Genomic DNA, 14,411 nt, shown 5'->3' with positions numbered 1-14,411 from the left:
GGATGCTGGGACTGCACCCTTTGAGTATTTTCCAAACTTTTGAAATAAATGTCTTTTTATTCCATCCTAACCTGTGGGAAAAAACCAGCATGATAAATTGAAAATGCAGTGGGTGTTGAACCATATAATAGTGTGTGAAGATGTTACTTAAGTAAATTGAATTAAAGCTGATGACAATGGTTGTCTTTTAAACTGAAAGTTTCTGTTTCTATCATTGAAGAAGTGAAAGTAAATAAATCAGTTAATATTTCTGACTACTGTAATTTTTGTTACTAGTTTAAAAAGTTCCTAAATTTTTTGTTCAGCACTCTTCCCAGAGTATCCCAGTACCCCCGGTATTCCCAGTATCCTTACCGTGCAAGGGGTTTGCATCCAAGGTTCCCCATCTATCTGCATAGGCAGAGACTTGCTGGTCCTAAAGTGATATATTTCATAGTATAAGTAGAAGTAACTAGACAGAATTGATAAATGTATTGTTAAGGAGAGATATATGTGATAGCACACACATATAATCCTGATTTACCCCTAAGCTTCTATGTAGCCTCCAGTATGACCCAACATGCTTACAAAAGTAACCTAGTCACTTAGTAGGCTTAGTCTGATTTTCAACACACAAAGCAAAACCACTGCAAACATTCACACATCTTGCTAGTAATACACAACTCTCGCATGGGAGAATAGTCTGTAATTTGCGAAATAAAGAGTGAATTATTCAAGAACTTCAGGAATAAATCTTATTAACTGAAAAGACAAAAGAACCTCTGCTATTTGTTATAATTTAGACTGACTACTATAAAGGAAGTAAGAAATTCATTTTAGCTCTGTCATCACCGTTTATTAGAACCATAAAAGATGTGTTTAGGCTTGTGTCTAACTCTGGGTTAGACAGAGCACTCATATAACATGAGAGTTGTACTATATTCAGAGTCTTTAACATACCATGTTATAAATCTAAATTGTATAAAGGGGCACTGATAAAGCTATAGCCAGTGTTCCCTGTCTAGTTTTGGATACCACATTAAGAAAAGTATAGATAAATGAGAAAATAAATAAAAATAATAATAATAATAAAAAAATCTTTCTGGGTCTTTTCCAAACCTGTATTTCTGCATTATAATAGTTTGCATATGAGACTATTAGAAATAACGTGGAGTAGATAAATCTAACAACGGAAAAATGAATCAACTGAGCGCTCACGTTGGTCAATGGAAATTCTGGTTTGGACATTATTTGAAAATGACTAACAGTTTATGGGATTATCCAATGTCATCTATGGCCATAAATGGAGGAAGGGAAGAATGTTCAATGAGCTCTCACTTTATAGGTTTGGAAGGGTTCTGAATCTTTTTAGCAATGGTCCTGCTGATGTGGGATTATAAAAATTATCTCTTGGTATCCAGAGAAAGTTGGAATGTCTCTGTGATCTTATTTCTCTTCCTCATCCACATGAGAAAGTACTTTTGAAGTCAACATCACGCAGTCATTGAGAAGAGTCTCAAAAATATGCCAGCCACTTTGGCAAATCCTACTTATTTCCTTGAAGTTTTTATTGATGATCTTCTGGTTTATGCTCATTTTAGGCTTTTGGGGGTTTATAATTGTATAGCTTATGATTTTATTAAAATTTTGGAAAATTCTTCCTGTGAAATTCTTCACTGAGGAAGAGTTGACCATCTCTCTCTTTTCCAGTCCTTATCTAATCCGAAAGTTAGAATAATTATTTTCTCCTTGAGTTCTAATCCAAGTTTCCTCTATTGTGAATGTTCTGGTCACTATTAGCATAGTAAGCAATAAAATACAACTAAATTAGCGTGCTCCACCATTAGCACCTTACACATTGCAACACATTTATTAATAGTGACTTGTCAGTGTTCAGTAAATAACAAATAAATTAAAAACAGAGCACTTTGACTTCTACAGATCAAAAAAATGCTTTACAAATACTAATTACATGCTACTATTCCCTGGTGAGGCATGCATTATAAATGGGTTAAAATGTGTCAAAGTAATGTTAAATGACTTTTTGCTCAAAATTGCACGGACTGTATGTCAATAACAAACCCCAAGATGTTCATGCCTTACTCCTTCTGCTCCAACTGCTTGACAATGTTTCTTCATAGGATGAAATGACAGTTGAATACAACATGTGAGGACTGAATATAAACAACCTTTTTCTTGTTTTTGACACATTTAAAGAAAGGAAGATGTATGGGCATAGAATATGGATGGAATAGATATATTTCGTATACAAAAATTATACTTTCACAAAAAATAAGTACAGTAGAAAGAAAGTGAACTGATAATATATAAAACTTTACTGTTTCACTACAACAATGCAGTGCAAATTAAAGCTGCTGATACCTGATGACAACAGATGAGCACTGGGCAAGCCGTCTTCCAGCACTTTTCAGACCTGTGTATATCTGTCCCATCTCCATGGCTCCTTCCAGACCAACCACTTCCATAAGCTGGTCACTTAGATCTGAAAATTTGAAAAAACCACGTTTTATCTGGACAGCATTTTGACAAATCCTGACCAGCAAGAATTGTCAGAAGACCAGCTGATAATAAAAGATGTTGAGAACAGAACTGGCAAAAATGATGATTCCTAAGAAGTGATTGCAGCTTTAAGGCTGGACACATCTGGGCCTGTTGTCACACCATTCTAAAATATCCTGACCAAAATTATTCTAAAATACAACAATAATCTCCACGGATTATTTTAATACATACATACTGAACGAATAATCTTATTATATGAGAAAATAGGAGAAACTCCTTCATTTAGATTATCTGACACTCATAGAATGAGAAGTTTGCACTTTAAAAATTTATGCTGACCACTGTTTCAACACATGTAAAATCTGGTAAAGTCAGTGCTCCAGACCCTATTGGATTCTCTTCTGTACAATTCTGTCCAGACAACATGTAGAACTCTAATTCAGCCTTTGTGTGCATGCATTACAATAGTCTTTAATTATGAGACCACATATTATTTTTTGCATTGGATCTTTGTCTCAATCAGTGCATAAATTTAACGCAAAAAGGGCAGACCCCCCCCACCCTTATATCAGCAACTATTTCTCTAGCTTTGTAGTACTAGTTTGCACCCAGTTATATATTTTTGTTTCACTGTTTTTTGATTACATAGCATTTTGGCATTATACTTTAAAAAATATTTAAATAAATAATGTCTCTGGCAAAATAAATATTAGTTTGCTTGACTTCAAGGTGCAAGGACTAATTCTGTCTAGAATTTCAGATACAGAGATACAGCCAGAAACCTAAACAGTAATATAGTAGTCTGACTTGAGAAGCAACCAAGCAAGGTAATGAAATATCCAGAATCAACTAGTATTATGTCTACTGAGATTCTTTTGACTCCCCTTGTCTCACTAGGGTGTTTTGTATGAAATGTTTTATATGCTCCTGTTTAAATACATGTTGCCAAGACCAGATGGACAAGAAAAAGAAACATTTTTTTTAGCTGTATATTATGTGTGTTTTCTAGACTGGCTGCTAATATCCATGTTTCCAAAAGGTACACTATTCAGTGAAGCACAGCAATGAGCTAAAATGTTAGAGTCTATCATCACATGGAATAAACGAAGAAAGAAGAGCACACTGCTCTTTGTATATTTTAAACCTTCAACCTTTAATGAAGGTAAAATTTCATGGTAATTATCATATCTATGAGACTAGTCCAAAGTTTCAAAGGGAGTCTTTTCCGTTCACTTCTTTGGGCTTTGAATGAAGGTAATTAACTGAAAGAAGTACTGTGATAGGAGGGGAAAAAAAGAGTATTAAAAGCAAATAGGATTTATGGTCTGGATTATTCTGCTTCCAACCAGAAAATCTGATACTATCCAAAGCCTTCATTTTTCTTCTTATACTTTCTTAATATTCTTTGCTATTTTCATTTTCTTGTCACAGTGAAATCAGTTCCATGTAATATAAATGAAGCAAAAATAAACCCTATTCTTTCCTATTAAGGAAAAACAATAAGATGGACAAAATATTAAAATATACAATATGATTAATTTTAACTATACATTTTTATAGTTTGCATACCTGTACACATGTAAACCCAATTTTGTATGTCTTGCTTTCTGCTGAATTGTTCTCTTAAAATGTTTTCCTTAAGTTACTCACTTTTAAACTTAACTCAGTTTTAAACAAATTCTGCTTTTCTTCATAGCCATAGGGATTTAAATGGGAAAACCCTACTCATTTGCAAAAGCTATTATATCATAAAAGCACACAGAACTTTATAGATGTACGGAATCATTAAAATGTTTCCAGCCAAAGAAAACATCAAACTCCTATTCACTGGGTTGTTAGAAAATTATTATTTTTTAAATGGGAGAATAATTAAGAACAGATTTTTATTACTGACAGCTCAGGCAACATATGCAAGATTCAGAATAGTGACATTTGCAGTGATATAAATTTGATGCATCATTTTTCAATAGCTGTGAGATTAGTGCCAGTAACAGCAGGTAACTAAGGACCAAATCCTGCCCTTTGATCTATATCACATATCTTGAAAAATGGGGTATATTAAACATTGGAAGATAGAACTGAACAATATTCTTATCTACCAAAAAAGTGAAGCCTTTTCAAAAACTTCACATTTGCAGTGGCACTTTCCCAAAGTGGGGTTATTTTAGGCCAAATATGAATATTTTTAGAATCAAGCTTAAATTAGACATAACCTTCCTTCAGAAGCAGTAAAAACTAAACCAAATGTAACATGCAATTATCGACTTAGGGTTAGTTTGCACTCCTGCCCTTGCTAATATATGACCTGATGCTTTTGCATAGTTACATCCATTTCAACAAATCCTTGAGCTATATTGACTTTGACAAGAACTCAGAGTGAGCAAAAGTGGAAAAGGGAGTGTGTATATATTAGTCCCATTCTTCAAAGATGTTACATGGCTATAGGTACACTGGTTGAATATAAAGGGTCAAGACATCAATGAATGGATTACATTTGTTCTTAAAAGGTCCCCACCAAAGACTCTGAAAGAGACTAAGCTGTATTAAAAGAGATCAGGTCTTCTATTAAATTAAAAGATAGGAAAGGGGAAGTAATTCTTCATTCTGGTGGAAGGTTATCACTGCTTTCTCAGAAAGATCTCTGCTGGCCTCTGGACTGCTCAACATATACCCCTAAATAATCTGGAAATTGAAGTAGACAGTGAGTTACTGAGGATTCAGTGAAGTAAAGCCAAAAGCCAATTAGAAAAAATGTTTAGGAATTTTACAGTACTGAGTAATGGGGCTATACAAAGGCAGAAAATTCAATACATATAACAATTCCCATGAGGGGAAACACAGCTAACTACATATAATGAGCTAACTACAGATATATAGACTGTTATATGCATATATATTACATTTGAAAATAAATATAGGGGGTGTGTGTCTGTGTGTATATGTCCGTATATACAAGCATATTTATTTTGCTGGGCTACAATTAATACTGTCATGCAGGAATTAAGATTATAGAGTTACTGTTGCTACTTCTATGAAAATACTAGCTCAATGCTTAATAGTGATCAAATATCATCAAATATTATCATCAGTACATCCATACAGTATGGAGTTTGTAGTTCCGGTCCACTCAGCAATGCACAGGAAGATATAAAATAACTGGAAAAGACAGAGTAACAAACATGGTAACAAATATGGAGCAGCTTCTGTATGAAAATAAATTAGACTAGGACCCTTCAGGAATTAAAAAGAGATAAATGGAGGAAAGATGTGAAAATAATAAGTGCCATGGAGTAGGTGAAGACAGTACTGTAATTAAGTATTTCTCAAAATGCAAGAACTAAGGAGTTTCATAGCACGTCTAGAACAAGCAGGAAATCCTTTTTACATAATACTTTGCTATATTGTGATACCATACTAGACTTTGGAATTCCCTAAATCACAAATTATTATGTATTTGGTAAGGTATCTTAATGGAAGAATCACTCTTTTTGCTCTCTTATGCTTTATTTCTAATCATGCAATACAGGTTGGTGTTAGAGGTCAGATACTGAGCCACACAAACTTGTGGGTTGACCTAGTATCACTGCTTGTGTTGTCTTCTTATACATCTTATAAACTGTAGACCAGAATAATGAATGCTGCTGTTCACTAAACATCATTCATCATGTAAAATAGCTTATAATGCGGACTTTTCCATGACATGTATCTCAACTGTGTTTGAGACCTAATTCAGAAAGTCACTTCTTTTCAATCTTCAAATTATATTCTAAAGTTACACACTCACGTGTGCATCTGTGTATGGCTCTACCAATTATAGAGCAAAACACGTATCTCTTTTTAGGCATGTTGTATTTCTTCTGCATTCTACAGATTTTATTTTAAAGAGAAAATAATCAACTGGTGACTGTACGAATAAAATTTTCCAATGCATGCTTCACCTATTATAACCAGTTTTAGGAGGTTTACGTTTATGAAACTAAAGGTTAGATTTTCAAAAAGAATTTAGCAGCTAACAGCGAACAACAGCAACTACCAGATACTGAGCAGCTTTTTGATCTAGCCAGGTCATTTAGTTGCCTAAATGAGCGCTGAAGCCTCATAGGTAAGCTGTCATGGAGAGCATCTCAGTATTAGTGCATTAGGAAAGTGTTTTTTGACTGGTGCCTTGGGGTTCTTGAGTCTGTTTGTTCTACTTTGAGCTCTGTGAAAGAGCTGAAGGCTCTCGCTTGTTTTCTATGTGAATGAGCCATTAGAGTGTGTGGGAATGTTTTCACAGCACCATGCCTCTCCTGCCCTCTTCCACAAACCAAAGTACTTCACGTGTCTCCTCATATTAGCCCTGTCAGTAAATAAAGCCAGCTCTCCCAGGAGAGCGCTGCTGTCAGCAGATGGTGACTAGCATGCAGAGGGGCATCTGACCCCTTGCACTCATTCCTGATGGGGAGATAAAGTCACTAGGGAGATGACTGTCCATTTCTTCCCATCAGGCAGCAGGAGAATGAGAAGTCCAAACAGAAACTCGTACAAGTGGCAGACAAAACACTGTACGCGAATATAAGCCCTTTACAGCACTTCCCCAAGGCATGAAGAAACACACTTGGAGACTTTAAAGTTCTGTAGTGAGGCGTTTACGTTATCCATTAGCTTGGCATTAGCTGAACGCTTCAATATTCAAAGTGAACACACAAGAGAAAAACACATTTGGAATTCATCTATGAAGATGTAGCAAGGAAAGCAAACTGGGGTAGGGGGTGGGAAGAAGCACGGTGTGATTAGAAATACTGATTTACATAGAGAACTTTCCCTCTGTAATGGAACTGGTTTTGATATCCAATTTATCTTTGCAATATATAAATATTGCTGTCCTGGCAAAAGATTGAATGACTCTATTATAACTTGGGGTTACTGCACTCACTCAGGCACATTTGCATAAAACCACTGTTGGTCAGTGGTAAATCTGTCTCTGGCAGCAGTTTGTCTTCGAAGAGAAGGGGCTCCTTGGCTTACTAAATGTAATCAAACCCTAGTAATCATCACACTGGAAATTTTTTGGTTCCAGTTAAAATACTGGATAAGAATTTGAAAACTGGTATGATGCCAGAGGATCCTTGAAAAACTCCTGAGCTCAATGCTTTGCACCACACGAATGCTTCAGAATCTTCCTAGAACATGGTATGTATTAAATCTACAGTTACCTATTATGCAGGAATGTGGGGTCACTTCCATATGCAGGGATAGGAACTGCTGTTGTATAAAATGCTAAAAATGTCACAGTATTCTCCTGATTTCAAATGAACGGCTTTTTCTAGATTCCTGGTTATGAGAAATCAGTAAATCAAAAGCAATCTGTACATCCTGGTTTTTCTTATGTTTTGCTTTAGAGAAGCTACCTGAAGTAACATGTGCTTCAACATTTATATTTTTTTATTTAAGAGTTGTACCTGGAGGTCCAGATGATGTCAAGGCTCTCTTTTGTTACTGATTCACAGACAAAAGACAGCTTGTCTCCAAGAATTTATAATACAAATAAAACAGACAAAGCATTGGGGAAAAATAGTATTATTATGTCAATTTTACAAAGTGAAAATTGTATACAGCTAAGTTTAGGTCCTGCAGAAGGTTTGTTCTCATATTCAGCTGGATACATTGTCTGTAGACTCACAAGAGTCATAATATTATTTCTACCATGTAAAGTTAAGCACATGAGTTTGCAGAAGTGACCTGGCCAAGATCACATGTGAAGTTTGTGGCAGAGACAGGAAATAAATCAGCAACTCCTGAATTTCAACTTTCTGCTTTTAAAAGTTTATCCTCCCTCTTAATATTGACTTTGAGGATATATATCCAAGTCCTACATCATACTATTTGACCCAGTTTTGAATATTTTGCATTGCTCAGTTTGCTTGTAAACATCAAAAATCTCAGGTGGCTCCATACATCTATTTCATGCCAGTGCTGACTCTCAACTCAAGTCTTTACTCATCTTCATATTTTTTTCCTGTTTTTAAAACAAAACAAGCTAAGCCTGCCTCTTAGTGTGAAGAAAGGAAGATCTATCACTGCTGTAATTTTCACCCTGGTGAGATAATCAGATACGGTGATAATAAATTAAGAAGATATTTTATATATATAAACACACACAAAAATGCACACACATTTTATACCTATGTGGACATACACACATATGATGTATACCCATATTTATGCATATGTGAGAAATTCAGTACATTTTTGCTCCACCATCTGAATTGATGATGCACTAAATAGCTTTAATGGGGTAAGAATGCAAGGGTGCTATTTTTGACGCTTAAAATGAATGCAATCAATAACATCCTCTCTCTGCCGAATTCAGTGGCAAAACTCTTACTGACTGCAGTGGAGCCCAGATTTCATCCAGTATCTTGTGTCTTGCATCAGTCTACCACAGAGACTGTCCTCAGATGGAATCATTTAACAGATACAGCTCAGCCTACTACTGTGCAGTGGATTTTTTTTGTGTATATAATCATCTCCTGACTCTCATTACTCATTGAATGACAAGTTTCCAAAAAAATAGGAGGGCAAACAAAGAAGAATCAGTCCTTATAATTAAATATTTTATGAAACTTTTTAATGTGCACAGAAGGCCCTTGTAAAACTTTTCCTTAAGTGAACTTTTTTTTTTTCCCCAGCTTACCAGGGGGAAGGAGAGGGGAGTTCTTCATAGAAACTTTTTTGATTAATAGTAAAAGAAGAAAATTAATAATAATAAAAAAACCCACCCCACCCCAGAGCATTCAAATTAAATCACTTCCATCCAAAAACTACTCCCAAATACCAATGTTCAGATGTTCAACATTTGAAACAAGAGTTTCATCTTCCAGTTTGGGAGATCATTATGGCTAAGTCTTTTATGGTAAAGCTTGGCAGACAAAATGTATTTTTTTTTTTTTATAGATTTATTCTTTTAATAGTTTGAGGTACAATTGCATTGAACATGCTGCTGCACCAAAAAGCCCCCTATTATTTTAATCTGTATTCTTTTAAAAGTTATTTGTTCAAAAGGATTTCACTGTGTTACTCTTATACCCTCTTCATCCAACAGAACAAAAGCTGTTCTATGAAAGGAGTCTAAACTTGGACAAACCATAAAAAAAAAAAAAAAGCAAAGTTCCTCTCTGTTTTTATCAAATTTGATTGCTGCAGCTGTTCCCAGTTTCTGTATTTTAAAAATAGCCTTATTCAGTGCCTTGTTGGCTAAAGGCCAGAGTACCATTAGAACATGCTGTACGGAAAACCTCTATTCAGTTACAGATACAGAAATATATTTAAGATCAGTGGGGGTCATCTGCAGCAAACACTTGTATGGGGGAAAATGGAATTTTAATGTGCTTGGACTGCTCACCACTTTTAACAGATATTTAAGAACTTCAAACCGGATATCTTTCTATTTGTATTGGTACTATCATATTACTGAGTATCAGGTACAATACAATATGAGCAAGTCAAGATCATTTCAACTAACAAAAATAGATCTAATTCTCAAATTACTCCTTAGTAGTTCTGGCATTCACTTTAAATGGCTCCTAGTAATATTGGATATTTGATTAGCCTATAAAAATGCCACAGCCTAGAAAAGAAAAATACAGTAATATTGATGGAAATGTAGAAATCTGATCAATGAAAACCAGCTTTGATTTGTACATTTCTAAGAGGACTAGTACTAACAGGGGATAAATGTTCCCTTTCTGCAGGGTAGCAAACTCTAATAATGGCATTATCCCTATATTTATCTATGACAGAGTTTTTTAGTTATCCGCCAGAAAGAAATCTTCATTCCATTTATATGAGTATTAAAACTCCTTTTGATTAAAGTGGTAGCAATTTTGGTCCAGGAGCTCAGAAACCCCCAAAGATGATCTTCATTCCTCTTTCTCTTCATGAGAACCAATTCCATTTGCTTCCTCTACCTTACTAGTATTCCATGGTGTTTGGAGATCACTGTATGCAGAATGGATACTGGTTTAAACAACAGCAATTTTCACTTATTAACCAAGAGCCTAAGCCCAGGAAAGTATTCGAAAATCACTGAGATGTATCATAGATCACTTTTAGACATTTCTGATGGTCTATAATGCCTGCATTAAAGTATTCAAGGTTATGTATTTCTACTGCAGCTGGGGGACAAGTCTTCAGCATGGTAGAGATATCCAAGTTCATTATTTGGATAGGTACTAACAGAAAGAAAACATAGCAGTGATGGCATCGATATAGTCTGTATGAGGTTGCTGAGACTCCAAGTTCTTAGTGGCTGGTTGTTCTCCTAAGTTTCTGTGCCCTCACTCTCTCAGTACTTGGGTTAATTTAATTAAAGAAACGCTACAATCACACTTTGGCTTGTAGTTCCAATTACTAACATTGTCCACACCTTCTATTTGTACAGAAGGAGCATATAGGCAATTGAATAAAGTCAAATCCAGTAAACTCTGGGGCAGGTATTCGTATTATCTAAGTAAATCAGACAATCTTCCTAAAGTTCCTGCAGTCAGTGAAAGTAAAGAAGCTTTGGTGTAGCTTCCCACTAAACTAAATGTGTTTGGTGTTGTCTGAGGTGGCGTAGGATTTCCAGGACATTCACAGAAGGCTGACAAGCCTGACACAGGAGCAACAGAAGAAGCAGATGAAAGGATGGTATCTTGAGAGGAACTCTAACGGTGTTAGGGACTTGTACATGGAGAACCGAAGGAAGCTCAGTCTTCTCCAGACAGTGATTTAGAGGAAGAGTCTAAGAGGTCTGGTCTTCTGGAGGAGCATGTTTTTCTCTGTTGTCACCAGGAGAAATCTTGGAAGACAAGCGAGCTACCCCAACGTTACCACATGCGTTGGCTCCTTTGTGGAGGCTAAGGCCTGCAGAAGTGATACACCCTCTACTTACTCATTGTCTGATGGGACACAAGTGTGCTTGCTACCTCCAGGACTGAGCTCCAAGTATGCAAGCAGATTTTCCCAATGATTACTGTCCGTGAATTTGTTCTGTTCTCATAATTTGTCATTGTAGGTTTTGGTCTCTGCTATGTAATCTAGTTACATACAAGTAATTGCATATATTTTTCTTCCTATCTGAACTATGCACATTGCTAAAAAATCAGTATTTTTTGTAGTATTACTGCTTTACAAGACAACAGCTCTGGGATATGCTGAAACCTTTGTTACTGGAGAAACCAAAGGGGAAAGTTACCTCTAATAGTGCTGCAAGAAAAATAAATGTCTGCTTTGATGCGCTTTACACGGAAAGACATTTCGAAGGATCACAATGAAAGCAAAAATAAATTTCTTATTATACTTTTCAATATTTTAACTATTAATAACTGACATCAAGCTATTTTTCAATAGCTTTTCTCAACAGTTACTTACAACACACATAAGAAGAAAAGGTATTTCCATAATCACAATCAAGACAACTACAGAACAGTTCCAAATTTCTTCTCAAGGACAAAAAGACCAGAGTCAGCTACAAGTATCACAGTAGTAAGACTCAAGTTATTTTTAGTGCTCTGGTCCTGAACAGTATCAAACAGTAAAAACAAACTTTATTTCATTCCAAACAAGAAAAGACAACTTAAACCCAAAACTGGATCTGGTTATAATTTATTTGGTTATGATGTTCTGCCACAAAATGAAAGCCACAACCTTTTACTAAAAGATGATCAGCTGTAACACCACTCACGATGTTTCAGGTATCGGAGAGATACAGAAGCAAAGTCCTTACCCAGAGCTAACTCATCCTGAGATCCCGAACTGAAAATCTATACTGAAATGTGGAGCCTTACTGAATTTGTCTTTAGAGAAATTTGACATAGTAGGAAAAACATATCCTTATGGAGTTTAATGCAAAATAGGAGACCTAGAAAACTAAGGGGATGATTCTCATCTTATTTTCATTCTCATTTTCTCTCTCATTTTTGTTCTGAATGATGGATATTAAGAGAAAGTGCATGAGGAACAGGTAAGGACATCAGAGTTGCATGAATACATGTGCATTTGAGTTGTTGTCAGACTGGACTATGCTAAACCTAAATATGGCAATCCTACTCTGAATAGTAGTCATCACATCTGGAGCTCCTGAAGGAAGTTCTGCTGTAATTCCTGACCAGCTACATTCAGACAGTTCCCAGAGGGTAGACAAGCCTCCTGGTTACTCACTGGCGTTGTGATAAGGACAGCCCTTCAGGAAAGGTTTTTTACTTTCCAGCTTCACTAATTCGTCTTCATTATGTATCTTGGTTTAAATTCCTTTTCTAGGCATCAGGGCCAAAACTGAAATAGTACATATATAGGATTACTCTTTTTCAGTTCAGACACATATGAACTTGAGAAGTTCCTCGGAATAATTTAGTGCTTGGGGTTCTAGCTGGGCCATGATGGGACATGCTGTTTTGTTGTTTATGTTGTTAGTTCTGTTGTATGGGCTATTTGCACAATATACGCCGTATATTGTTTGGCAATACTTGTAGGGAGATTTAATATCCTTCATCATGCCAACTGATACAGAAGGAAAAGATACCATTCAGGTTGACAAGTCCTGCCTCCAGTCCAAAACAGAAGAAGCAAACCTCAAATTGATTTTGAGTTTGGAACAATCATTCTGGGTTAGTTTTCATTTTACTAATCAAATACACATTGGAAAGTAAGGATGAAAGGGTTGCTTTTTAGTTACATATTGAAATTAATCTGGAAAGACAGAATAGTGTTCATGAATATTTTGGCATTTGCACCTTCCAGGTTACTTTCAGCAAATGGCTATGAGACAAATCTTTAAAGGACCTTAATTTTGGTCTCTGCCAAACAAATCATTTAAGCATGGATATTCAGTGATATCAAATGGACTACATGCATGTTTCAAGCATGACTGTTAAATGCTATGTTTATTCAGGCCTGTTTCTATGGTAACTACTTTATGGTACATGATTTCAGAATACTAATTATAAAGCAATATAAATAAGGTTGCATACAACAAACAAGTTTGCATTTACGTATTCGAGGCACCTGAAAATTCAGCCTTACTTTTATAATATAATGTGTGATTGATTTAAAAAAATAATTTTCATCATTGTAATTCATGCATGGTAATAGTAGCTGAATTTTCTTTTCCATAACACTGCTTTGCACTAGGATCAGCAGCACAAGGGGACAGCAAAATACTAAGGGAATTAAAGAAAGTAGAAGATGCAGGTGCACTAATAAATGGGTGGCCTTTGGATTACAGTATTTATGCGTGCTATGCCGAGCTAAACAGAAACCTAAATGTTACACATAAGAAGTGGTACAACAAGAACATCTGTGTTGGGGGACCGAACTGGCATGGCTAACACCTCCAGTGCCAGGTGCAAAGGAAATTTCAGTACAGCTTGAGTAATTTTGACTGCTAGCATCTGTATATATCAGATTATCTCTCCTCTTTCCTCCATATTCCACTAGAGTATCTGTATTATACATCTGGCTTTGAAACGAAAGCTGAAGCTGTTCCCAAGAAAGGATTGAGAAGAGAAGGGGGGGGGTGTGGGGAGAAGAAAAAGGAAAAAAAAATATGGAAATAGAAGAATAGTGCTTGCATTCTGAGACAACAAAATCTACTCATGTTGGTGCACTGTTAATGTGTCTGAACCACAGCTCTCCATGTTTTATTTGTCCAGCACTTTTAAACAAGACCTACATTTCTATTCAAGACAGGAACAAAATATCAGCAATACTACAACTGGACATATTGAGCTTTGAAGGAATTTCTTCAGATATGTTTGTGGAAATGATTTCTTTCTCTTGACAATTTCAAATCACCTTTTCCATCCCCAGCCACTGATTAAACCTCTTGAATACATCTAATAAATAATCTAAAAATAGGAAAGGACAAATTATTTTAAGTCTACACTTCT

The 14,411-nt window shown here is 35.7% G+C and overlaps 1 protein-coding gene across 1 annotated transcript in view; it reads right to left on the bottom strand.

The window, feature by feature from the left end:
- Positions 1 to 14,411, bottom strand: part of DGKB (diacylglycerol kinase, beta 90kDa) — a 327,543-nt gene that overhangs the window by 11,495 nt on the left and 301,637 nt on the right. The window contains exons 24-25 of the mRNA XM_010577640.1: positions 2,362 to 2,482; positions 355 to 415 (exon numbers count right to left, since the gene is read on the bottom strand). Of these exons, the coding sequence (XP_010575942.1) occupies positions 355 to 415; positions 2,362 to 2,482 (182 nt within the window). The remainder of the gene's footprint in view (positions 1 to 354; positions 416 to 2,361; positions 2,483 to 14,411) is intronic.

The sequence above is a fragment of the Haliaeetus leucocephalus genome, unplaced genomic scaffold, assembly GCF_000737465.1.
Source record: "Haliaeetus leucocephalus isolate CR32 unplaced genomic scaffold, Haliaeetus_leucocephalus-4.0 Scaffold566, whole genome shotgun sequence".
Lineage (NCBI taxonomy): Eukaryota > Metazoa > Chordata > Aves > Accipitriformes > Accipitridae > Haliaeetus > Haliaeetus leucocephalus.
This window is presented reverse-complemented; position numbering and strand designations above follow the sequence as displayed.